Source organism: Danio rerio, chromosome 9, assembly GCF_052040795.2.
Source record: "Danio rerio strain M-AB ecotype USA chromosome 9, GRCz13ab, whole genome shotgun sequence".
NCBI lineage: Eukaryota > Metazoa > Chordata > Actinopteri > Cypriniformes > Danionidae > Danio > Danio rerio.
This window is the reverse complement of record NC_141029.1, coordinates 57,490,001-57,517,500: the sequence shown is the minus strand read 5'-3', so window position 1 is coordinate 57,517,500 and position 27,500 is coordinate 57,490,001. Positions and strand designations below refer to the sequence as shown.

Sequence of the window (27,500 nt, the reverse complement as noted above, 5' to 3'; positions counted from 1 at the left end):
AAATTGTGTAAAAGGGTGTGCTAAATCTGATGGTAAGCTACCATACTTCATTAATTTATACACTGTAAAATAAATCTGTAAAATCAATAGCTGTGGTTTTCCAGAACTTTACAGTTAAAAATACAGTAGAAATTGTAAAATAATGTTACATATGTTATGGTAAACTACCATATTAAATTCATTTATACAATGTTAAAAACCTGCAAATTTTATGGTGAAAAAACAACAGTTGCAGTTGCCAGAATTAGGTAGAAACCATTAAATAATTTTCTACATTTCATGGTAGGGATGTAACGGTATTGTAAATACCGTCATACCGCAATATTAATTTTTTTCGAAATTACCGTAGTCGCATGACTCGGTAAAACTATAGGTCTTCTGAGAAAATTTGCTCAGGTGAATGAAGCGAACGAGAGGTAGCGAAAACTACAATTCCCATCAGCCCAGGCTTGGCTATAATCCCTTGCGGTCTGTTGTCGCTACAGATCCAGTAATGCGGAAATGGAGTGTGCTGCTAGAAGCGGGGATAAAAAAGAGCTGGAAAACTCTAAAGCGGGTGTTGTCGCCGCGCGCGCGTACTGAATAGTGGTGTTGTCGCGCGAGTTCTTATCAGCTGTGTTGTCGCGCGCGTACTGAATAGCGGTGTTGTCGCGCGCGTTCTGATCAGCTGTGTTGTCGTGCGCGTACTGTAAAGCGGGACGGAGGGTGTGTCGCATCGCGGGGGCACTTTTGATCATTTTGGAAGGGAACTTTCTATCCAAGACTAAAAAGGGCATGTGCACTGCACAGGTTGAGCACTGTGTGTGCACGTGCCTGCAAGTTGGGGAATACGACTAATAATCAGTCATGGGGACTGCAGAAACACAGCACACTGTTCAGATTGATGCAGACATGAGATCTCTATCTCACTCATGGTTTGTCCTTTCAAGTGGGGGAAAGACAATGCACAACGTTACCCACTGCTGTCAACCTGGGCCAAGTCATATCTCTCTGTCCCAGAATCCTCAGTCCCAAATGAGAGGGTTTTTTCTGTTGCAGGGGACATTGTAAATACCCAGAGATACCAGCTTTTACCAGATTATAGTTATATGATAATTTTCCTTTAAACCCATCTCTATCTAAGTGAGTGAGTGATTAAATGTTGAATGTGAGGAGTTTTCAACACTACTAAATTGAAACTTAATTTTTTTTACATGGTTTAATATTTTTTTTAATTAAAATTGAAGTTCCTGTTTCAAAGCTTACAGATAGATGGCTAATTTGTATGTCATTGACACTTTTGGCACTTTTTTGAAATATTTTCATAAGTTTTGTTTTTTCCTGTAAATGATTCAATAAATACCGTACCGTGACATTCATACCGAGGTATTACCGTACCGTGAAATTCTGATACCGTTACATCCCTATTTCATGGTAAACTACTGTATTTCATCACTGTAAAATAAATTTGTAACATTTATGGTGAAAAATCAGCAGCTGTGGTCGCCAGAACTTTACAGGTAAAAATACAGTAGACACTGTAAAAACATTTCTCACCATGATGAACCATGTGATTAGCGCAGCGTTGCGAATGTTCTTCAGATCGCTGGATTTAACATCGTCCTGCATCTCCAGATAAAACAGCAGACTCTCGTTGATGATGTTGGGCAGCCAGCTAATGACAGAACACATTTACAGACATTGTTAGCGTGGCCTGTTTTAGCATGTTTCCAAAATGACTTAACACAGTTCTAGCATGTTGTCTGTATGACTTTGCATGGTTAGCATGTTTCTATAGCATGACTTAACATTGTTGCTAGCATGTTTTACACATTGTAAACATTTAGCATGTTGTTTACTTGATTTAACACATTTTAGCATGTTGTAGGCATGATTTTGCATGTTTCTAGCATGGTTTACTCTATTGCTGATGTTTTAGCATGTTTCCAAAATGATTTAACACAGTTCTAGCATGTTGTCTGTATGACTTTGCATGGTTGGCATGTTTCTAGCATGACTTAACATTGTTGCTAGGATATTTTAGCACATTGTAACCATTGATTTAACATTTCTAGCATGTTGTTTAATTAATTTTGTATGATTTAGTCCATTGCTGACATTTTAAAATGTTTATAACATGATTAAACATTATTAGTAGCATGTTGTTTACTTGATTTAACACAGTTCTAGCATGTTGTTTGCATGGTTTTGCATGGTTAGCATGTTTCTAGCATGACTTAACATTGTTGCTAGCATATTTTACCACATTGTTAACATTGATTTAACACATTTCTAGCATGTTGTTTAATTAATTTTGCATGTTTCCAGCATGATTTAGTCCATTGCTGACATTTTAAAATGTTTATAACATGAATAAACATAATTAGTAGCATGTTGTTTACTTGATTTAACACATTTCCAGCATGTTGTTTGCATGGTTTTGCATAGTTAGCATATTTATAGCATGATTTAGCCCATTGCTGACACTTAAACGTTTATAACATGATTTAACGTTGTTTCTAGCATGTTTTAGCACATTGACATGTTTTAACACATAACTTCATTAAAAACACTTCTAGCATGTTGTTGACATGATTTTGCACTGTTAACATGTTTCTCTTAACCCAGATTAAAGATTTAACCCATTGCTGGCATTTAAAAATGTTTCCAACAAGATTTAGCCTAGCATGTTTTAGCACATTAACATGCTTTAGCATGTTGATAACTTGATCTAAAACATTTCTAGCATGGTTTACCACATTGTTCATGCTATATTTCTTCTGATTTAGCCCACTGGCATGATATACCATGTTTTTACCATTGTGTAGCATTATTTCTAGCATGTTTTAGCATATCGGTAGCATGGTTCAGCACATTGTTGGCATCCATTAGTAAAAATCGTGTATTTTTGAAGTAAGCTTCACATCTATGTTGGACATGTTAAAATAGATGGATCTGAATCTCCTCTTACCAAATGAAGAACACCAGCATGATCTTGAAGAAGCGTATTTTGATCTCAGAGCCGAGTCTCCTCTCGTTCTCCGTGTAAATGCCCTGCTGACCCTTGAGCAGAGACGTCACTGCAGAAAAACACAAACACACACCACATCAGCAGGACCACATCACAGCTTTGGTGGAGGACTTCAGAGAGTTGATGAGCAATTCATTCCACCAAACCATTCATTCAAACCAAAGCAGATGGCTAACGGTGTCCCAAATAGCACACTATACACTTATGCACTTACACACTCAACAGCATCATATATGTATGTAGTGTCGTCCCAAATGGAGCACTAATGTTTTCTTTTACTAAGTGGAAATTTGAACCATTACCCTGATGACGTTTGACGGTTGCCAAATTAATGTATTAATTGACCAAACTACCAAATAATACCTGCCATGAGTATAACCGCATTCACCATCGGGAGGCGCTATAATCACTCTCGTGAGAGAATTTTGCTTTCACCATCCAAAATAAAGTGATCTAACATGTGCGCCCCATAGCTCCACCTCTTCCGCTACGTGAGTAAACCTGCGGTCGTTGAGTGTGTGAAGTGTCCATCATTACACACTTCATACCGGCTGAATAAGTGCATCATCCAGGTAATTAAAGTGCACAGTAACACTTTATAATAACTACACACTATAAATAATTTATTAAGCATTAGCAAATAGTGAATTTATTATCTGTTAAGCACAAACTCTACATTAATAAGTGTTAATGAATAGTACTCACATGACATTAATGTAGAGTTAATGCTTAACTGATAATGAATTCACTATTTGCTAATGCTTAATAGATGATTTATAGTGTGTAGTTATTATAAAGTGTTATCCACTTTTTTTCTCTGGCTTTTAAAAAAAACTATTTTCATTGTAGAAACTTAGCATGCACCCCCTACTGAAAAATCCAGCTTAAACCAGCCTAGGCTGGTTGGCTGGTTTTAGCTGGTCGACCAGGCTGGTTTTTGAGGGGTTTTGGCCACTTCCAGGCCGGTTTCCAGCCATTTCCAGCCTGATCTTAGCTGGTCAGGCTGGGAGATGATCAGCTAAAACCAGCTTGACCAGCCTAGCCAAGCTGGGAGTCCAGCCAAAACCAGCTATACCCAGCTTAAACCAGGCTTTTCAAGCTGGTTTTAGCTGGATTTGGCTGGTCATTTTCCAGCCTGACCAGCTAAGACCAGGCTGGAAATGGCTGGAAACCAGCCTGATAATGGCCAAAACCCCTCTAAAACCAGCCTGGTCGACCAGCTAAAACCAGCCAACCAGCCTAGGCTGGTTTAAGCTGGATTTTTCAGTAGGGCCAAATACTTGACCGTAGAAAATTATCAGTCGATAATGGCATTTTTGGATTTTGAACATTTTAACATGTAAAACAAGTACAGTATATGCATGTATTCTACAGGCACAAGTGGTACTCACTGCAGAGCCGCATGGGCAGAGCTGAGCTCCAGGAAGCACTTCTTCTATAAGTGATGTCACTGAGGTTTGAGGTTGGGGGTGGGGAAGGTGTACACATTAAAGGGTCACGAAACACCAGAACACGTTTTGAGATGTTGACAGTCGTATATGTGTCCCACGCTGCTATAAACACTATTAGGACACATATATTACACTAACAAGGGAAAATTGGTTGTTTATGCATTATTTAGAGCAAATTTGTTCTGGTTTGAAACTAATTTTTGAAGCTGCGTCACAGCGATTAGATCCTTGTGTGTATTTCAGCATGTAGAGTCTGTACAGCGTGTTGGTGCCTTATTACGTCTCTGAGTGTGCACCATTAATTCATGAGTATGACTTAGTTCAAACCAATCAGCGCGCTCTATTGTGTAAGAGGTGCAACTTCATTAATATGCATGATAGCTTTGAAGACTGTTTTAGCTGTTACAGTATTTAGACAACAGAGAGACGACACGTTGTGTTGCCAAAACAAGTGGAAGAAGAGGAATTGTTCAGAGATACGGGTCGTCAGTGTTGTGTTTATAATTCGCTGCAACAAAGATTTTGTTTTCATTGCGCTACAGCCACTCTGAGCCCCAGTTTAGCAAATTAAGTCTTCAGCCAATCAAGAGCCCCCTTCTCCCGTGAGCCCTACCTAGCCCTTAATAAAATCCAGCCCTGACCACAGCCAAAGTTAATTAAAGAGCAAGTCAATTATTACAGTTCAGATCAATGTTTTGTGTCTAATAGTTAAGTTTTGTGGCCAGCAGCCGGAGAGGGGTCTGGATGCAGACCTGGCGCAGTGCAATCTGAGCTGCATCCAATGCTTTTTAATGCGCTCACCTAACCCCGCCCCTAACCCTACCCATCACAGTGACATCACTCACACGATTGAGTGCATTGTGCCTGACATTGCATCGCTGAGTGATGCAGTCTCAGCTTGCATCATCATGAAGGCTGCATCCAGATACTATTGAGCAGCCGTGCAATATTCAGGATAATGCACATCCAGCCAGTTGTTATCGCAGAATAAACCCGTTCAGTTTAACAGCTACTGATGAACCTGTAGTGCTTTATTGTGTGAGAACAACTGGCTGTGACCATTATCCTTTTTTTGTTCATTTATTAGTGAGTATGTATACACACACACTATGATTCAAGATGATTGGTAGTACCTGGATGAGCCTGTCATTAGTTTAATCAGTGGTTATTTGAGAATAACATATATGGAAGGTTGTAACTGACCCATCAGAATCAAGTATTCCAGACAGCCGTGTAATAAGCAGAATGAGTCGTTTTGCCATGAATAATAGTAATGATAATAGCACAGTAATCTTTGCTGTTTTTCTCACTTTAAAGAGGGCCTGTTATGCAGGAATCACTTTTATGCAGGGTGTAAACCCAGTTGTGTGTCAGCAGTGTGTGAATATCTCCAGCCTCTAATGGTCAACATGAGTTAATTGTGTTTGTTCTAATCAGACTTGATGAATGAAACACTTTGATTGACATTCTCTCTTTGTACATGTCATCAGAGGGGGAAAGCCCCGCCCACTAGTGCCCATCTCTCCCTCATTAGCATAAACAGAGCCCTGAGTGAGAAGCAGCCGTCTGTCCATTAGCCATTAGAGTGTTTGAGCTGCTGAAGATGATGTCAGCATAGACTCAGAGGATTATAGATGTGGAGTTTCAGATGAACGGCGACAGGAGCGACATAGACTGACAGAAGCGTGAACACACACCCACACTGACAACATGCACACCTGACCAGCACACTCACCGGCGGATACGGTCCTGGTGAAGAGTACTGGATTGACCGCCAGCACCAGCAGCATTGGAGCGTATGTGGTGACGTAATGAGGAATGGCATGTTGAAGACCGTTCTCACAACTCACAGGACAAACACACAAGCACAGAAACAACTTCACTTCACACATTGCTTAACACATCGTTAATGTTTATTAGCATGTCAAAAACTTAATTTAACACATTTCTACCCTGCAGAAAAAAATCCAGCTTAAACCAGCCTAGGCTGGTTGGCTGGTTTTAGCTGGTTGACCAGGCTGGTTTTAGAGGGGTTTTGGCCACTTCCAGGCTGGTTTCCAGCCATTTCCAGCCTGGTCTTAGCTGGTCAGGTTGGAAGATGATCAGCTAAAACCAGCTTGACCAGCCTAGCCAAGCTGGGAGTCCAGCCAAAACCAGCTATATCCAGCTTAAACCAGGCTGGTTTTAGCTGGATTAGGCTGGTCATTTTCCAGCCTGACCAGCTAAGACCAGGCTGGAAATGGCTGGAAACCAGCCTGGAAATGGCCAAATCCCCTCTAAAACCAGGCTGGTCGACCAGCTAAAACCAGCTAACCAGCCTAGGCTGGTTTAAGCCGGATTTTTCAGCAGGGTAGAATGTTCGCATGATTTTGCATGGTTAGCATGTTTCTAGCATGATTTAACCCATTCTGTCATTTCAACATGTTTTAACATTGTTGCTAGCATGTTTTAACACATTGCTAACGAGTACTAGCATGTTGATAGCTTAATTTAACACGTTTACAGCATGTTGGCATGTTTTATGCTTAGCGTTTTCTAACATGATTTAGCCCATTGCTGATGTTTTAGCATGTTTATGACATGATTCAACATTGTTGCTAGCATGTTTTAACACATTGTTAATATTTATTGCCATGTTTTTTACTTGATTTAACACATTTCTAGCATGTTGTTTGCATGATTGTGCATGGTTAGCATCTTTCTAGCACGATTTAGCCCATTGCTGTCATTTTAACATGTTTTAACAATGTTGCTAGCATTGTTTTTACACATTGCTAACATGTGTTAGCATGTGAATTGTTTCTAACATGATTTAGCCCATTGCTGATGTATTAGAATGTTTATGACATGATTCAACATTGTTGCTAGCATGTTTTACCACATTGATAATGTTTATAAGCATGTTGTTTACTTGATTTAACACGTTTCTAGCATGTTGTTGGCATGATTGTGCATGGTTAGCATCTTTCTAGCATGATTTAGCCCATTGCTGTCATTGTAACATTTTAACATGTTTTAACATCATTGCTAGCATTTTAAACACATTGGTTACATGTATAAGCATGTTCTGATTTAAGACATTTCTAGCATGTTGTTTGCATGATTTTGCATATTTAGGCATGTTTCTAGCACGATTTAGCTCTTTGCTGACATTTTTAACATGTTTATTATATGATTCAACATTGTTTCTAACATGGTTTAGCATGTTGATAACTTGATTTACCACATTGTTTATGGTATATTGCTTCTGGTTTAGCCCATTAGCAGGATTTACCATGTTTTTAACATGGTCTAGCATTGTTGCTAGCATGTTTTAGCACCTCTGTAGCACGGTTTAGCACATTGTTTGCATCCAATAGTAAAATAGTTTATTTCCGCACACTTTCCACACATTTACTTCTGCATGTCCGTTGATTTAGGTCAGTGTTTACCTGGAGATGGACGGGTAGTAAAGCATGGCGACTCCTTCCACACACAGCAGCAATGTCAAACCCCACGTGATCATGTGGTAGAGGATGATGGTGCTGGAGCAGAAAATAAATAATAAGTCCAGATACACATGTTTAAAACAACTCTAAAAACTCTAAAAAATACTTCTGTAGGCCTTTATCTTTAAAACCCTCCTGTTGTCTTATAATTCTGCATACACCATTCATCTTTCAGGTCAAAAATGATTCTTCACTAAACCTCCAAAATAAAGCAGATCAATTTAATCTCAATACTCAGATCTATTCTGCATGAAGAAACGGCCTCATTTTTTAAGCTGCCGTGTCAATAATTTCTATTTTTACATGCAGCGCTGCGCATCAATGTCAGATCCAAAGCAGTGGACCAATCAGAAAGCGACACAGTAGACGGACCTGATGCCTGCAGATCTCTTGACCACCAGGAAGACGTCGACGGCGTAGCAGAAAGTCCACCAGAAGGAGGCGCTAAAGAACAGCTGTATCCACATCTGCACAACAACACACAGTAAGAGTGTATTAATCATACTGCAATGCAAGTACATTATTGGCATGTTTAAAGAGCACCTATGATGGAAATCCTCTTCTGTAAGCTGTTTGGACAGAAACGTGTGGAGTATAGTGTCCACAGTAATATTGGAGTGATAGAAACACAGCAAGTCTCTATTTTTAAATGTCCTGATGTTAAAGTAGGATCTAAATCCCAGTGATTTTAGGCTGAAATGTGATGTAGGAGTGCAGTTTTCTCCGCCCACCAAATTGATTGACGGGCTTGTATTAACATGTCTCCATAGTAACGCCTATAAACATCGCCACAAAATAGGATTTGCAAGGAAAGTAAATCCACATGATGTCTAGAATGAGGAATTCTTCTTCTTCCTGTTTTATGGTGTTCGACAACAAACTTTTTGGTGCGTTACTGCCACCTCTGGTTGGCCATGTCGCCAACCGAAACTTGCTTGATGGAAAGACAACCCAAGCTCATTCTGAAAATGTAGTCCCGTGGACGCTTCTGGAGACTGCGAAATACGTCCCGGAAGGTGTGACGGTGTGACGCCGTTCCCTTTCGCGCTTGCCGGATGACCGCTTACCTCCGTGTGGAGGGCTTTCCCGCTGCAGTCAGTTTGTCCGGTCAGCTCATCGTGTGCATCGGTGGACTTCAGATGCAGAGAGGAGGAGTTGACAAAGGCGTCTGGGTTCGAGTCCGGGGAAGAGCAGTTCCAGAAACCAAGTAAGACAAAAAAAAGAATCCGAAAAATAAAGCAAACGAGTTCATAACAGGGTGAGAATGTGGTGAAATCCGAAAACGTGGTAAAAAAAAAAAACAGACGAGGGCTTTTCTTTTTCTAGACGGCTTTTCTAATGCCTAGTGCACACTAGAGGATTTTAAGTCTGATTTGAGCCCGATTTGGAAGTTAACGAGCTCGCCGACAGATCAGGCTGTGATCGGGACGAAATCTGCGGGTGCTCGGCGCTCGCCGCTCTTTATGTGTGAACTACTGAACAACGCATCAACGAGGCTCGCTGACGCGTTGCCGACACCTCGCAGACGGAAATCCAACATTCAGCATGCTAAATATTCCAGAGCAGTCGGCCGACTCAACCCCACGTGTGGTCAGATGTAGTGACGAGCTGCAGCCAATGAGAGAGCAGATCAGCATGAGCTGAATGCCTGTGTGTTCAGGAGCTCAGCAGAAACATCTGTGATTGGTCAGAATGGGCATCGGTGCACTCGCTTCATTCTGCATTAGCACAGACATGAGAGTAGCCTATATTAACAGTGGAACATGAATTCTGTAACTATTAGAATTACCATACTGCTCATTCTGACCGTTCTCATATAAAACGCCATATTGTCACAACATATTTACATTCAAAGCTATTATTGAGATATTAAAATTAAGCTTTGAATGTCTGGCATCATATTTAATGACACCATTACCCTAAAAATATCATCTTTTTTTGTAATACAGCCTATAAATATGTAGTTAAGATACTAAAACACTTAAAGGTCTTGGCTTTCATTTTCACTTTAACAGCACAGAATCTGCTGTTTTGAAAGATATCTGAAGTGAATTGATGTTTTTGCCATCAGAAAGTTTTGTTTATGTTAGCAGGAAGTTGCCAGGCAAGAAAATGCACACATATTTAAAGTCACAGCGAAAAGTATCAGACATGCATGCAGTCATTTTGACCAATATGGTAATTTAAGGCAGAAATGCTCAGTTCTTTACTGTTTTGTAATAAAAAAAATAACAATGTCAGAAAGAAATACACTGATAGTTAGAAAACAGCAGGGTGTTATAAATATGTTAGTTTTATTTCAAAGAGTTAAAAAATTACAAAAATTAAAAACTCTCTGTGTATCTATCCACTGGAGCCTGCAGCTGAGTGATTAATCCGCTGATAAATCAGCTGATTTGACGATGTTTTTAAATGCTTTCTCCAAAGCCTGAAAAGCTGTCAGTGATGTAATCAGCACACAAGCAGCCAATAGTGTTCAGCTTTTTCTGACGACTCCTCCCTCAAAATTTTATTGGCTGTGGTTTGGTAGCTTGAATGAGCTGATGGGGAATGAGATGTTGTCAGATCATGTAGTGTGTGACCCCCCTCTTGTGGATCATTCACAGAGTGTTGCGTAGTGTGAACACCACAGAGATCAAAAGACACAAAGTCAAGTCATGTAGTGTGAACGGCACAGCGATCTGCTAATGTTTAAAATCTTGTAGTGTGAACTAGGCTTAAATTGTTGCTCGGGTTTTGGGAATTGAGCAGGTGGGCGGGGCAATCTGTAAAACTGGTTGGGTTCAGGGAAGGAGGAGAGTGGGTCAGCCGATTGGCCGGTCGCGCAGTCAATTATTCGGTCGGTCAGACAGTGGCCTCTGGTGGGTTGACGCGAGAACAGCGCGGGCGCGAACGGCACTCACGAGAGATGTTCGAGATACGAAAAAGCGCACAAAGCAGCCTCTCGCGGATTCGCGAAAACAAAAACTAAACAAATACGTACCTCCCGGGACGTATTTCACGGTCTCCAGAAACGTCCGCTGGACTACGTTTTCAGAATGAGCCTGGGTTGTGGAAAGTTGACTGAGGTAGAGGAGTTATTTCTGAAGCAGGATTCCTCCTGACCATACCTCGAGAAGTACATGTTAAGATGCAATAACTTAATAACTTATATATATATATATATATATATTCCAAAAAAATCCCTTTACTATAGTATTTTAAATGTGTAAGACCTGCTTTTATTGGAGTTTTGTTTTAGCTGTTATACTATATTGTGTTTCTGTTTAGTACAGCATACTGTTTACAGTAAATAACTGAACTGAACTATTCTGCCTCAGATGTTTCATTGACAGTTTTATTGATCACTAAGATCAATGATTGACTTGGATTTAAGTTGCTTCGATTTCAAAATAAAAAATGCAAAAATAGCTTGGATGTAGCTAAGCTACTTTTGCCTTGTAGCTTTTAGCTTAACTTGCTACATTTCCCAGGGGATAGCTTTTAGGGTAGTTAAGCTACATTTTAAGTAGAGTAGCTAATATCTTAGCTCACTACATTTTCCAAGAAGCTTGCCCAACACTGCTCACAGCCATTGCTATTGCTGCTTTGATCAAGTGTCTAATCCGTATGCATTTTTACAATTTTATTCATACAAGTTAGTACGATTCGCTCATCCCCCAATGGCAGCTGGGTTTAGGGGTAAAGTTACATATTCATAAGACTTCGCATAAATTCTTATGAATTAGCTACTAAACTGACCGCCATTTTTGATTTTGTTTGTGTCTACACATCAAACACTCTGCTGCTGTTTCTCTCTTTGGCTCTCGGCGAAGGCGGTCGCTCTTCCTCCCGCTCCGTCCCATATCTCTCCTTGCTGGCTCTTCTCATCTGTCTCATCTTATTTTATCTCTGAAGCTCTTCTTGTCCTGCTATCCAAACGAAAAAGGAATTATGGATTTGATCAACTGATCTCTGAATGCCGGGAGACGAGTGATGGACATTAGATATCTGTGAAACTGGCAGATATTGACCACAAGTTGGAGTCCCCGGATAACGAGATAAGGAGACGCTCTGAAATTCCTGCTTCCTGCCAAGGACACCTGTTGGACTATACAGGCTAACACACACACACACACACACACACACACACACACACACAAAACATATCTACAGATAAACATTCACCACCGATCCACTCATCCAAATGCCTTCATGTGCTTTTACCCACAAGGGCCGTGGGCAGGACTGCGACTGGCACCTCCATGGCTGCTGGACCAGTTGGCTGCCCGCACTCATCGGATTGTTTCCATATCCCCTGTGCCAATCCCCTGTGTCAATGTTGTGTCTTGCCGGTGTGCTTATGCCAAGATCGGGCTGTGTTTTTCTCCCAATTTCAATTTCACTATACGAAAGTGTATGTGACAAATAAAGGCTTGATTTTATTTGATTGTGTGTGTGTGTGTGTGTGTGTATGTGTGTGTGTGTGTGTGTGTGTCTCACCGCGCTGCCAACACAGAAGACCTGCGGCCACACCGAGCTGCTGTTTCCATCTGAGATCTCCGAGACGAGGTTTGGCAAACCGATCCACAGCGAGGAGCGGATGATGATCCCTGCGCACATTCACCAACACACACGTCACAACACATGCTAACCGATTAAAACTGTTTAAGTTTTGAAATAAAATGGTTTGAGAACTGTAAACGTATATATTTGTCCCCAATTTCTGTTTAACTGAGAGATTTTATAACACATTTATAGACATAATAGTCTGTTCTGTAGACCAGTGGTTCTCAAACTGTGGTACTTGTACCACTAGTGGTACGCGGGCGTCCTTTTAGTGGTACGCGGAGAAATCATATGTACATGCAAGATATATTTAAAAAAGTATCAAAAATAATGTATATATGAATATGATGACATATAGCCCATATTTACAGGTTTTGATAAATAGGCTAATATATATTAATACTTTACATTTAAGTACAGGAGTTTTTGTTCCTCATTTTTAACTTTTAAAAGCAAATTTTAATGTAAATGTTGAAGTTTTTCTTTTTTATTTTATTTCTTACATATAAGAACAGTACAGTGTTAACGTTTAAACTATTTATAATGCTTAAAGTGGCTGACAATAATAAATATTCTTAATAATGGGAATTAATCTGCCTGGTTTTTGAACTGTACAGAGCTTTAGCTGCCTTTCTGGGCTTACTACGCTACTGTATTTTAATACTGCTCATTATAGTGGTACTAGGACAGACCATTTTTTTTCTGAGGTGGTACTTGATGACAATCTGAAACTAATATTGCTGAAGGGGTGAATAATATTGACCTTAAAATGGCTTTAAAACAATTAAGAACTGCTTTTATTCAAGCTGAAATAAAACAAATATGACTTTCTCCAGAAGAACAAATATTAGAGGAAATACTGAGAAATTTCTGAATCTGTCCAACATCATTTGGGAAATATTTGAAAAAAATAAAATAAAATAAAATAAATCTGAATGATTCTGACTTATTTAGAGTTATCATATTTGCTGTGAATGACCCTTAACAATTTCCCCCAGATGTTAGCAGTGTTTAATAGCACTGTAACGGTGTGTGAGGAATCTGTCCTAGTTTTCTGGAGTCCTCATCAGATCTGCTTGAACAATGGTCTGTATGTTCTCTGATGAAGCAAACACTCTGGAAATAACATGTGTGGTTTTACACGTATTAAATATCAGCAGAACATTCTGTTATTTCACTGAGAGTTCAGGACGACTGACGTGCAAAAACACAAATACAGCTGAGAATACAGGCTCTGTCTAAATGTGGGATTTACATGTGTAATGCAGTTATCATTAGCAGTTGTCATTATTAGCATATGACTAATGTTTACAGTACACCATTTAGGGCAAAGGTGTCAAACGTACGGCCCGCGGGCTGGATCAGGCCCGCAAACAAATTTAATGCATCCCGCGAGATGATTCTGTAAAGTATAAAACTGAGCTGCAATAATTCAATAGAAGACACTGCTGTTCCAGTTGAGTCCACTGGATGGCGCAGTAGCACACTGTTATTTCATCCAATCCAGAAGACGGAATCAGCGTCAGCAGGGCCGGAGCAAGCTGAACTGCCGCTCTAGGGAGAGGACAATCATGCCGCCCTCAACCCCAATGTGAAAACAAAAGTGACCGGTTCTGAAAATGAAGTGAAGTGTCGCGGACCTCTATTCTGCCGCCCTATGTGCGGATATAACTGAGGACACGCGGGTGCTGAGGATGGGACGGAGGTGTCGCAGACACTGCGCTCTCTATTCTGCCGCCCTCTGCGCGGATATAACTGAAGACACACGGGTGCTGATGGAGGTGTCACTAACGCCGCCCTCTCTATTCTGTCATCTATGCACGAATATATCTGAGGACGCGGGTGGTGAGGCAGGTGTCGCGAACTAAACTGAGGATGCGGGTGGTAAGGGAGGTATCGCGTACGTCGCCCTCTCTATACTGCCGCCCTAGGCGGCCGCCTAGGTCGCTTCAATGGACGCGCCGGCCCTGAGTGTCAGTTTGACAGCCTTCTCAGAGAGAAAGACCTCAGCGATACCGTCATACCACACTGAGGTGATCTCATGAGGAAACGTAACTATTTTAAATTTGCACAAGTTCAGTCGTATGAAAATGTACCATTTGAAAAATGAGGCGTGGCACCCAACCACACCCCTAAACCCAACCGTCATTGGTGGACAAGCAAATAGTACTAAATTGTACGAATGAGATTGTACGAATTCATACAACATAGCCGCTTTGTTTGTAATCCTATATGCTCATAAAGCTCACGCATAAGCACTTGAATGACATCCTGAAGTTGACCGCCACTCAGGATGTGACGCCTGATATTGAAGCGCTGGTGAAAGCTGAAAGATGCCAGGTATCAGGAGTCAAATAAATCATGCAACCTCACTTAAAGTGCTGCATGAGACTCCCAGATATAGTTCAGCAGACATCCCAAGTCTACTGGAAGTTCCGGGAGTCTCCAGCATATGCAGGGCCGGAGCAAGCTGAACTGCCGCTCTAGGCAGAGGACGATCACGCCGCCCTCAACCCCAATGTGAAAACGAAAGTGACCGGTTATGAAAATGAAGCGAGGTGTCGTGGTCCTCTTTTCCTGCGCTCTATGCGCGGATATAACTGAGGACATGCAGGTGCTGAGGGAGAGAGGGAGGTGTCGCGGACTGGAGGACACCGCCCTTTTTATTCTGCCGCCCTATGTGTGGATATAACTATGGACGCGCGGGTGCTGAGGGAGGGAGGTGTCGCGGACGCTGCGCTCTTTATTCTGCTGCCCTATGCGCGGATATAACTGAGGACGCGCAAGTGCTGAGGGAGGGAGGAAGGTGTCGCGGACGCTACGCTCTTTATTCTGCCGCCCTATGTGCAGATAAAACTGAGGATGCGCGGGTGTCGCGGACCTCAATTCTGCCGCCCTATGCGCGGATATAAGTTAACTGAAGACACGCGGGTGCTGATGGAGGTGTCGCTGACGCCGCCCTCTCTATTCTATCGTCTATAAGCGAATATATCTGAGGACGCGGGTGGTGAGGGAGGTGTCGCGGACATAACTGAGGACGCAGGTGGTAAGGGATGTGTCGCAGACGCCGCACTCTCTATACTGCCGCCCTAGGCGGCCGCCTAGGTCGCCTCTATGGACGCGCCGGCCCTGAGCATATGCATAGAGATTCCCAGATGCCCGCAAACAAATGATAATCTCCCGGAAATCATGCGTCTCTAACCCCCTCCCACCCCCCGCAAATATGTCGCTTACCGATCTCTTTCCCCACCTGTCTTCGCATACATTGCCGCGAAACCCCCCCCCCACCACCACAACCTCTTCAAATACATCGCGCAATAACCCCCCCATGAGCTCTACAAATACGTCACGTTACTTATACCTTGATTTTGCCAGTCCAGCCCACTTGTGAACAGATTTTCACAAGACAGAAGTGGCCCCTGAGCTAAAATGAGTTTGACACCCCTGATATAGGGCATGTTTTACTCCCTGATTATGAATATATACAGTTGAAGGCAAACGTATTCACTCTCCTGTGAACTAGTTATTATTTTTCAAATATCTGAGTAATATAAGTGATATTTAACAGAATAAGGAGATTTTTTTACAGCATTTCCTGTATTTTATTGTGCAGAAAATTTTATTTCTTTTAGTTTTAGTCAAGAATATTATATAATTATATAATATTATTGTATGTTGATATCTAAGCTTTTAAACTGTGTTTTAAGCTTAATACCACTAACAACTAGAAAAGTAAAGTTCGTAGACGGTGGCATGAGAAAGCCTCGTCTCAAAGTTTGAAGCAGTGTAAATGATTGAAGTAGTTTATTAAAAAGTGAACTACATATATGTGAGCATGTTTCTAGTGTAGATTGGCATGTTTCTTGCTAAGGCATTTCTAGGCAGTTGATAAGGTGTTCTGATTGGTTGGCAGGATGTTCTAGCTGGTTGCTAGGGTGTTCAAGGTGGTTGCTAAGTTGTTGTTAAGTGGTTGTTAGGGTGTTCTAGGTAGTTACTAAGGTGTCGTTAGGTTGTTGCTAAGGTGTTCTGAATGGTTGCTAGGCAGTTGCTGACAAAAATTAGCATGTTTATAGTATGAATTAGCATTATGCTAGCATGTTTCTAGCAAGAATTAGCATGTTATTAACATGGTTCTAGTATGAATTGGTATGTTGTTAGGATGTTCAATGTAAAGTCAATGGCAGTTTTTTTACAATGGAAGTTTATTAGACAGTTGCTAAGGTGGCGTAAGTGGTTGCTAGGGTGTGGCTAGTAAGTGGAAAGGTCATCAGTGATTGGCAGATTGGTAGTCTGAGTTAAATGAGCCCAACATTAAGTCTGTATGACAGACAGGCGCAAAGTTATGAGGTCACAAAGTTTGGTCCAATGTTAAGTCAATGGGACGTTTAGGTCAGTTTTGAAAAAACCCTAAGTCGGATCATTTGGAAGAGTTACACAATGGGGGGAATCTTCTCATCCACCACCAGTGTGCAGCATCCACCTGGATGATGCAACGACGCCAGACCACACACCACACACCAGCTGATTGGTGGAGAGGAGACAGAGTGATGAAGCCAATTATGATATGACGAGGGTTAGGAGGCCATGATGGACAGAGAACAGTGGGCAGATTTGTCCAGGATAATAGGGTGAAACCCCTACTCTTTTTCCAAGGACATCCTGGGATTATTAATAACCACAGAGAGTCAGGACCACGGTGTAACGTCTCACTGAGCTCACTGAGACAGTGCTATAGAGTCCCCGTCACTATACTGGGGCATTAGGACCCACACAGACCACAGGTTGAGCACCCCCTGCTGGCCTCACTAACACCACTTCCGGCAGCAACCCAGCTTCCCCATGTGGTCTCCCATCCAGGTACTGACCAGGAGCAGGCCTGTTTAGCTTCAGTGGGCGACCATGTGAGAGTTGCAGAGAGCGAGCTGCCGGCTGTTGCACTTGATGTGCAAAATGCACCTGAGGCCAAAGTGAAGACTCGACGTCACTTTAAGAGACTGTTTGATATGGATTTATTAATCATTCTTACTGTTCAATAAACGCAAACTGTCATAGTTTATTAAAGACGCAAACCCCTCACTACACAACAGCTGCACCTACAGCAAACCTCCTAATACCTGCAGCACCAGGACTTCATGATTGTTTATGAGCGTTAACAGTGCTGGATCTGTTCTGCAGAAGATCTGACTGTGTCACTGCATCCCAAACAGCTAAAAATAAGACATTCATTCATTTATTCATTCATTCATTCATTCATTGATTCCTTCATTCATTCATTCATTCATTCATTGATTCATTGATTCATTGATTCATTGATTGATTGATTCATTCATTCATTCATTGATTCCTTCATTCATTCGTTCATTCATTCATTCATTCATTGATTCATTCATTCATTCATTCATTCATTCTCTGCCTTACTCCCTTTATTGATCAGAGGTCGCCACAGCAGAATGAACCCCTAACTGATCCTGCATATGTTTTACACAGTGCCCCTAAAAACAATAGTGTATTTTGAAATATCTTTAGTTTTAGTTTAAGGGTTCACTCACATTAGGCTATCTGAGTCATGCCCGGGCATGTTTCCTGGTTCATTTGAGAAGTGTAAGTGCTCTGAATTGGGCTCAGACATGGTTCAGTTGGCCAGCTCTGCCTGGCCTGGTTGGAAGAGGGTGTGGCGGAATGCGGTTCGGTTGAACTGTGCGCTAGTAGTGTGAGTGCAAAGTGCGGCAGAGCCTGAAACCGAACACAAGACGTCACTTTAAGGGAATACTCACACTATGCTATCTGAACTGTGCCCAGGCCCGTTTCCTGGATCGTTCCTGGAGAAGTGTGAGTGCGCTGAATCGGGCTCAAGCGCGGTTCACTTGGCCGGCCCTGGCCCAGTTGGAGGAAGTGTGCACGAGCGTGGTTCACTTGGACTTTGGCGCGGTACGCTTGTGTGTGAGTGCAAACCACGCCTGAGCTCGAAACTGAAAGCGAGACGTGACTTTTACGAGACTGTTTGATATGGATTTATTAATCATTCTTACTGTTCAATGAACACAAACTGTTGTAGATTATTAAAGACACAAACCCCTCACTGAACCACAGCTGCACCTTCAGCAAACCTCTTAATTCCTGCAGCACCAGGACTTCATGATTGTTTATGAATGTCATTTTATTTGAGTGTGTCACTGCATCCTAAACAAAGAAAATAATGCAAAACCATTGAACTAAAGCAATCTCCACAGTACTGAGCAAGAGCACTTCTCTTCTGTTAAACTGAAGAGTCGCATCATTGATGGCGGAGGCGTGCTCCGGCTCAGAGTGTAAAGATACAGTATGAGCGCAGGCTGTCAGGGGCATGGGCGTGCTAGTGGGGGAAAAAGTGGACCTGACTACCCAGGGCCCCGTCTAGGGAGAGGGCCCTTTGAAATCCCACCAATTTTTTATTTTTTTTTTGTAGCCTACTTCGCATTAATTGGCCCCTCCAATTGATGTCAATGTCATTATTTATTTTAAAATATATTGATAACACCCCCCCCCCGAAATGGTTTAGTCCGCCCATAGACGGCAGCCGGCGGCAAACAAGTAACGCCGTGAGTAGAGCCTGATCATGCTGCGCAAAAAGCCCAAATCGGGCTTTCAAAAAAAGAAAGACAGGAAGGAAAAAGAAAGGAGGCAGAATGAGGGGAAGCAGCTGATGACTGCTTTCTTTTCAAAAGGTGAACTGAGTTTGCTTGTTATGAAACTACATCTAAATAAAGTTAACATAGTCAACTCCAGACAGCTGCTGCTAATGCAGGGCTCGAAGTTGCGACTATCTTGGTCGCATATAATGCTGATTTGTGTACAGTCATTACTAGGGAAACCGTAATATTTCAGCGCTCCTAAAGCGCCCCCTTGTGACAGAGAATGAATTTTTATTTCCAATAAATTTTTTCAGCTGTTTATGGTCAAATTATTACGATTATCAATCCATGTGTAAATGTGAAAGAAGTTAATGTGCCTTTTAAAAATCTAAACAATTAAGTAATACTAATATAAGAAATTATGTACTTGATTTATCCCTTTTAATGGTATAAAGGTTGAAATGCCATTGCATTAGATTGAGCACAAGTAGGGCAAATGCATCAATTTGGTGTTGAATGAAAGAACCAGTCATTATTATAATCTGATTTGATTATAGATTAAAACACTATTTGTGCATGTTTATATTCAAATAATTTAAAAAAATGTGTAGGGGGCCCACTGACATTGAGAGGGTACAGGGCCCAGAATTTGGTGCTACGCCCCTGGTCAGGGGAGAGGGGAGGCGACTGTACCTAGTGTGAGTACACCCTCAGTTTTGTTTTCATGTACTTTTACGTTAGTTTCTGTGTTTACTCCCTGTTGTCATGGTTTCTGGTTTGTTTTTTTTAATACAGTAGGTTGTCATGGTTACTCATTGTTTGACTGAATGCACTCCTGCTGCTGGTTCAGTTCATTACTTTGGCTTGTATAATTAAAATGAAGAAGAGTTGTAGCTGAAACTGTGCTCACCATACAAAGATGCTAATAAGATTTGTGCAACACTGTTATTATAAAGGTTTTGTAGACTACCTGACAGAAGTCTCGTGGTGGATCTCAGTCGTAAGAGCAACACATAATAACTTGACTTCTAGTTGATGTGTAAAAGTGTCAGAAGGTGGATTTCTCTGCTGAATCATCTGTTGATCTGCATCAATCATCACCAATACTGCAGAAGACCTACTGGAACCAGCATGGACCAAGATTCTCACAGAAATCAGTCAAGTTTGGTGAGTTAGACATCATGGTTTGGGGTTCATTAAGTATTCGAGAGATCTGCAGAGTGGATGATCAACATCAACAGCCTGAGGCATCAAGACATTTGTGCTGCCCATTACATTACAAACCACAGGAGAGGGACAATTCTCCAGCAGTACAGCGCTCCTGCTCATACTTCAGCCTCCACATCAAAGCTCCTGAAAGCAGAGAAGGTCAAGCTGCTGCAGGATTGGCCAGCCCAGTCACCAGAGATGAACATTATTGAGCATGAAGATGAAGGAGGAGGCATTAAAGATGAACACAAAGAATCTTGATGATCTCTGGGATCCTGCTGAACGCTTTCTTCTTCATTCCAGATGACTTTATTAATCAGTGATTTGAGTCATGTCAGAGATGTATGGATGCAGTCCTCCAAGCTCATGATGGAGTCAAACACAATATTCATTCTGTCTCCACTGCAGCAGGACTTTATATTCTATACTGGACATTATTTCTGTTCAGTGATGAGACTTTAGTCTGAGCAGAGTCAGACCGCACTGTCCTGATCAAATCATTAATAATCAAGACATGATCAGATTTTATTGAGCTCAAATAAGCAAAGTTTTGCCTTTCATAGAGACACTTCTGACACCAAATCATCAACTAGAAGACCAGTTATTATTAACTTTTCCTAAAACTTGGATAGGCCACAAGACTTATATCAGTGTATGTGCATTTTCAAAATGTATGCACATCTTGGTGCTTCCAATTAACATTTTTTATGAATAGTTGGATGAAGACGTAGACATTGGTGATTTGTATAATGCAATACTTTGAAAGTCAAAAAAATATATATTTGTTATGAATTATTATAATTATGAAGTGAAACATTTAACGTGTGCAAGAAATGGTACCTTAGTTACATTATACATTATAATCCACAGCCTCTGTAAATAATCCTGAACTCACTCATGAACTGAACTCACACACTGAACTGAGCTAAACTGAACTGAACTGAACTTAAACACTAAAACCTGAACCACACTGTTCCAGTTACTGAACCACACTGTTCCAGTTACTATGACCATTTATGTGAAGTTGCTTTGACACAATCTACATTGTAAAAGCGCTATACAAATAAAGCTGAATTGAATTGAATTAATTGATCATCAGGTATTAATTGTTTCACCTGAAAGTGTTTTTAGACTCTTAAAGTGCCACTACTTGCATTAAATGATTGATTGTGAATCATGTTTCATTCATTCATTTTCCTTCAGTTTAGTCCCTTACTTATCAGCGGTCACCACAGCGGAATGAACCACCAACTACTCCAGCATATGTTTTTCACAGCGGATGCCCTTCCAGCCACAACCCAGTACTGGGAAACACCCATACACACTCATTCACACACTCATACACTATGGTCAATTTAGTTGATCAATTCCCCTGTAGCGCATGTGACTGTGGGGGAAACCGGAGCACCCGGAGGAAACACACCAACACGGGGAGAACATGCAAACTCCACACAGAAACACCAACTGACCCTGCCGAGACTCAAACCAGTGAGCTTGCTGTGAAGCCACAGTGTAACACCACTGAGCCACCGTGTCACCCTTTATGTTTTTAGCTTCTTCTTTCCACTGGAGGGAAAAAGTCCTCAACATGAAATGAAGTCAACATTTAGATTTAGAGGTGAACTGTTCATTTAAACAACACACACGTCCAGAGATGAACTCAACAATGGGCTTATGAAGCACACATCATGACCTACATTCTGATTTGGCTGTGTTTTAATGTGCGTGTTTGTGTGCATGTGTGGTGTGTAGCAGAGAGAGAGAGAGAGTTTGTATGTGCAAAAAAGCGTGTGTCTTTGTGTGTAAGCATGATGTGTGTGCGCATGTAAGTGTGTGTTTCTCTGAGTGTGTGTGTATGTGTGTGTGTGTGAGTGTGCGTGCGTAGGTGCGTGCGTGCATGTGTGTGTGTGTTGACCTGTGCAGCCCAGTATGTCGCAGACGCTGATGATGGTGAGGATGCGGCTGGAGGACGCGGCTCTGCTGCTGTGCGCCTGCGGTCTGAAGCTCCTCCGCTTGGGCAGAATCTGCAGCAGCGCCAGGCCGGAGCTCAGAGCGGCGCTGCACACACACATCACCCCGAAGAACAGCGGCTGGAAGCCCACCACCAGCTCCGTGGCGCCGTCGCGGTTCGGGCAGCAGAAGGTCTCGAGGCGCGGAGAGGCCATGATGATGAAGATGATGAAGAAGATGAAGAAGATGAAGAAAATGAAGATGAAAATAATGCTGAAGATGAAGATGGAGCAGAAGCAGAGCGCAGAAGCTCATTCATTCATTGTGCTGGCCTGAAGTGCGACTGCTGGATCACGAGCTCCATCATCATGTGCTTCGGTTTAATGTGAACAAGAGCTCGAGAATGAGCTGCAGAAACTCACGAGACTCTCCAACTCCAGCACCCTCTCATCCCACACACACACACACACACACACACACACACACACACACACACACACACACACACACACACACACACACACACACACACACACACACACACACACACACACATACACACACACACACACACACACACACACACACACACACACACACACAAGATAAAATAGAGCTTTTCTAATCAATTGAATTCAATTCAATTCAATAATTGCTTTATTGGCATAATAAATGTTACAAATGTATTGCCAAAGCACTTATAAAGTTTACATTCAATTAAAAGAACAGACATATTTAATAAAAACACAGTAAACACAGTTAACAGTTGTAGTAGTAGTAGTAAAAATATATATTCATATAATAATTAAATAAAAAAATAATATATCATATTATTCAATATATTACATTATTATTCAATATAACATATCACTCATATCATATTATTCATTTATTAATTTATTAACAATAAAAATATTAATAGATCCCACTAAACTGTACATTTAATGATCAACATTTTAGGATAAAACAATAAAAACAGCAATAATCAGTATATTAACAATGATTGATCTATGATAATCTAGAAGTGTGTGTGTGTGTGTGTGTGTGTGAGAGAGAGAGAGAGAGAGAGAGAGAGAGAGAGAGTGTGTGTGTGTGTGTGTGTGTTTGCAAGCGGATCATGCTTTTCTAATCATTCAAGGAAAAAATACTGAAGTAATTTATAGTAAAATACTCTGTAGTGTATTTGAAGCATACTTGATTAAAGCACTTGAATCTGTTGTTTTGATTCTATAGTTGCTATGGTAACACAAGAATTACATTAATTTATTTGTTGTTGTGATTCTACAGTTGCCATGGTAACACAACAACTACATTAATTGATCTGTTGTGGTGATTCTATAGTTGCTATGGTAACACAACAACTACATTAATTGATCTGTTGTTTTGATTCTACAGTTGCTATGGTAACACAAGAATTACATTAATTTATTTGTTGTTGTGATTCTACAGTTGCTATGGTAACACAACATATACAGCACCGTTTACTGTAGTAAATAAATACACTCAAGCATACTACAGTATATGTTAGAGTTGATCAGTTCACTATAGTCAATACTACAGTATAGTGGAGCAATGCTGTAATGCAGTGGTTCTCAAACCTTTTTCATCAAGTACCACTTCAGAAAAAATTGTCTTTTCAAGTACCACCACAATGAGCAGTATTGAAATACAGTATCGTAGTATTGAAATATAGCAGCTACAACTCTGCAAAGTAAAAAAAAAAAAAAAAAACATGGCAGATTACCTCAGAAATATAGGCTATATGGCATATTATATACATCATTTTTGATCAATTTTAAAATGTGTATAGCATATACATGACATATTTGATTCCTCCGCGTACCACTAGAAGGAAGCCTGCGTACCACTAGTGGTACACGTACCACAGTTTGAGAACCACTGCTGTAATGTATAAACTTTACTATGGTTCACAAACACCTCTAACATGTTGCCATGTGTTCAGTCCTGGTTTTCCTACAGGAGTGTGTTTAGTGATCCACTCCTGGTTTTCCACTGATTGAGTTGAATCACACACACACCTGAATCATCAGGTCAGGTGAGGTCAGCATTGCTCTCTCTGCTCTCTGAAGAAAACACACGACCCTTCACACACACACACACAGGCGGATTGAGTGTTTGCTGTAATCTGCTGGCATTTCCTTCAGCACACACAATGAAAAACAGATTGAGAGACACTGCTGGAGTCCTGCTGCACTGTGAGTAACACACACACACACACACACAAACACCAGACCCATTACAGCCAGCAAACATCACACTTTTGAGGATACATGAACTCTCTGTTTATGTGACAATCCTGGAAAATGAGATTGATCAGTTTCTGCAAATGATGATTAATTTAAAAACTCTCCTGAAATATACTTAATATTGTTTCATACAAATGATGACATCAACACTGATCAGCAGAGCGGCTGCATAGGGCTCCTGTGACCACCAGGGGGCCCCAAGAGTACATGAAATAACTTCTTTATATATGTGATGTCGATGGACAGTGCTGTTTATTCAACATGCATTATTGACTGAAACTGGGCTTTATGATTAAAATAAAGAGTTATTAAATTAACCATCAAATACACTTCACCGAACATGTGTTGTATAGACATCAGCATTTTGGTAGCACATTATGTAATGTATAGATGCAGGTTAACCATTTATATTGCTGTCCACAGCTCCTCAACTCTTCTGATTTTAATGTAATGATGTGTAACTTTTGTGAAGTTGCTTTTGTAATTATTGTGAAAGTGTTATATAAGTACACTTGAATGAACTGATTACAGCTCAGATCAATGAGTTATGTCAAATAGTTTAGTTCTGTGGTAAGTATAGCCCTGGAATAAGTGGGATAATGTACGGCGTTTGCTATTGCAGGATTAAGCTCTACAGGGTTACAGAAAAACACTGGTCTGACGTAAGCAACTCTGCCACAGCAAATACAATCAGTAATGCAGGGGTTCTCAATGTGTACATTAAAACATCCAAATCTGAATTTGGTGATACAATTGATATTACATGACTTGTGTTTACTAAACATCCATTACATGCATCACAAGTCAACACTATTTATTTTCTTTAAATGAAGTGGTGTTTGCATTTAAAACACATTAAGAGAAGTTTATTTATAAACTAATGTCGAGAGGATCTCGTGCTTATGATTGCTTGCCGCCGTCCCCGCATTATTCAATTTATGATTCACCAATCAGCAATTCCTAAGCCACTATACATACCCTAGGTTCCATATCACAGCTATCTTCGTTTTGAAGAGCCCCCCTTCCACCCCTACTCCTCCTCCTTTCCTTGATGGGTGGCACGGTGGCCCAGTGGTTAGGCTTTTCCCCCATTTTGTTGTTGTTTTTTTTCCCTTTAATTGCCTCTTAGTAGTTTTCTCTTAAGAGCAATCACCAGGGGCAAGTGTAGGACTTTCATTTGAAGGGGGGCTCAGCCCCTTTTAAGGTAAAAAATAAAGTTTATATATATATATATTCATTTAAAGCCTAATATAACATTTATAAGTAGTAACTTAATATGAATAGTAACACTTAAAAATGTTTGTTTAATATGGTAGGGTTGTATACTAGTATTCCACTGTATTACATAGATAGGCATAACCATGATTTCTGAATAGGCCAAATAGGCTCAACCCACCTATTAACTGTAGTACAAATCACTTTCTATAATCAAGTGCATTTTCTATATTCAGTTTTTGTTTTCATGTATTAAATAAATTAACTGCCACTTTTCTAATTAAATAATGTAACCCCACCAGTCCTTCGCCACCCAATCCGCTCCAAGGTGGTATCGAACCGGCAACCTTCCGCATGGAAAAAAAAAACTGAATAATTTATGCATGTAATGTTTACCAGCAGGTGTCGCTGTAGGATAAAAAAAAAACTACACACACACACACACACGCACGCACGCACGCACGCACGCACGCACGCACGCACGCACGCACGCACGCACGCACGCACACACACACACAAATAATTTTTCTCATGTTACAAAATCTCAAGACAAATTAAACAATGTACTTAATAACTATGAACAATATGAAATGTTATTTATGAACTGTCAAATATTATTCAGCAGCACAAGATACTAATTTGATTAGTAAATTCACTAAATTTATTTATTTCATTAATTACAGAATTGTTTTCTGGCTGCCGCTGCATTTGCCACCTTTTTACCAGTGTAAAACCTCAAGCAGAAACTGTGCAATTAAATTAACAACTATAAAATCTAATATTTTTATTAATCAAAGAATTGTAGCTTACATGAGTTTATAGAAGTTATAACATAAGTTTACTGAAGCCTGTATAAATAATATACTTAAACGTGTAGATAATGCATACGTTTCATAGAAGCCTGTATTCTCCATTATTTGATAATAAAACAGAATCTTATTTTACTTGGTTTTAAGTCATGTTCACTGTAATCACCATTTTTCTGGAGTGATTTTTATGTGTTCTTAATTACATAAAATAAATATAATTTTTCTTAAACAACAAAACAATTTAATACTACTACTATAATATAATAATAACATTAATAAAAGCAAAAACAATAATTTTAAAGTACTTTAGTGCTAAATCCTTTATAATTATGTAAAATGAAATCTAATTTATTCTTAACTAATTTAATGTTAACAAATTTACCTTATAAAATTAATTAATGAATTTGAAATTTATTAAAATAAATAACTAATAATATTAATTAATAATTAACGACAGTAATGAATAATAATAATAAATAATAATTAACAACTACAATAATAATTAATAATAACAAATAAAGGGTCGAAAATAAAACAAATAAATGAATAATAAATAACAATAAATAATTAATAACAGTATTTAATAATAAAAACTATAAATAATTAACAACAATAATAATTATTAAATAATAAATTGATAACACTAATTAATAATAATAATAATAATAATAATACATAATTAACAACAATAATAATTAATAATAAATTAATAACAGTGGTTAATAATCATAATATTAATAACAGTAATATTATAATAAATAATTAATAACAATAATACTTAATAATAATATTAATAATAATTATAACTTAACAATATTAACTAATAATATTAATAACAACAACAATAATAATAAATAATATAAATAAATAAATAAATAAATAAATAAATAACAATAATATTAAATAATAACAATGGTGATAAATTAATATTAACAATAACAA

General features: G+C 39.9%; 1 protein-coding gene across 1 annotated transcript in view; it reads right to left on the bottom strand.

Moving 5' to 3' along the window:
- The window catches only part of gpr143 (G protein-coupled receptor 143), a 35,084-nt gene extending 12,458 nt beyond the window's left edge, over window positions 1–22,626 (bottom strand). Inside the window, exons 1-7 of the mRNA NM_200822.2 lie at window positions 22,233–22,626; window positions 12,432–12,541; window positions 8,322–8,416; window positions 7,893–7,985; window positions 6,197–6,306; window positions 2,951–3,059; window positions 1,537–1,654 (exon numbers count right to left, since the gene is read on the bottom strand). Of these exons, the coding sequence (NP_957116.2) occupies window positions 1,537–1,654; window positions 2,951–3,059; window positions 6,197–6,306; window positions 7,893–7,985; window positions 8,322–8,416; window positions 12,432–12,541; window positions 22,233–22,482 (885 nt within the window). The 5' untranslated portion in view covers window positions 22,483–22,626. The remainder of the gene's footprint in view (window positions 1–1,536; window positions 1,655–2,950; window positions 3,060–6,196; window positions 6,307–7,892; window positions 7,986–8,321; window positions 8,417–12,431; window positions 12,542–22,232) is intronic.
- Window positions 22,627–27,500: the final 4,874 nt, after the last annotated feature.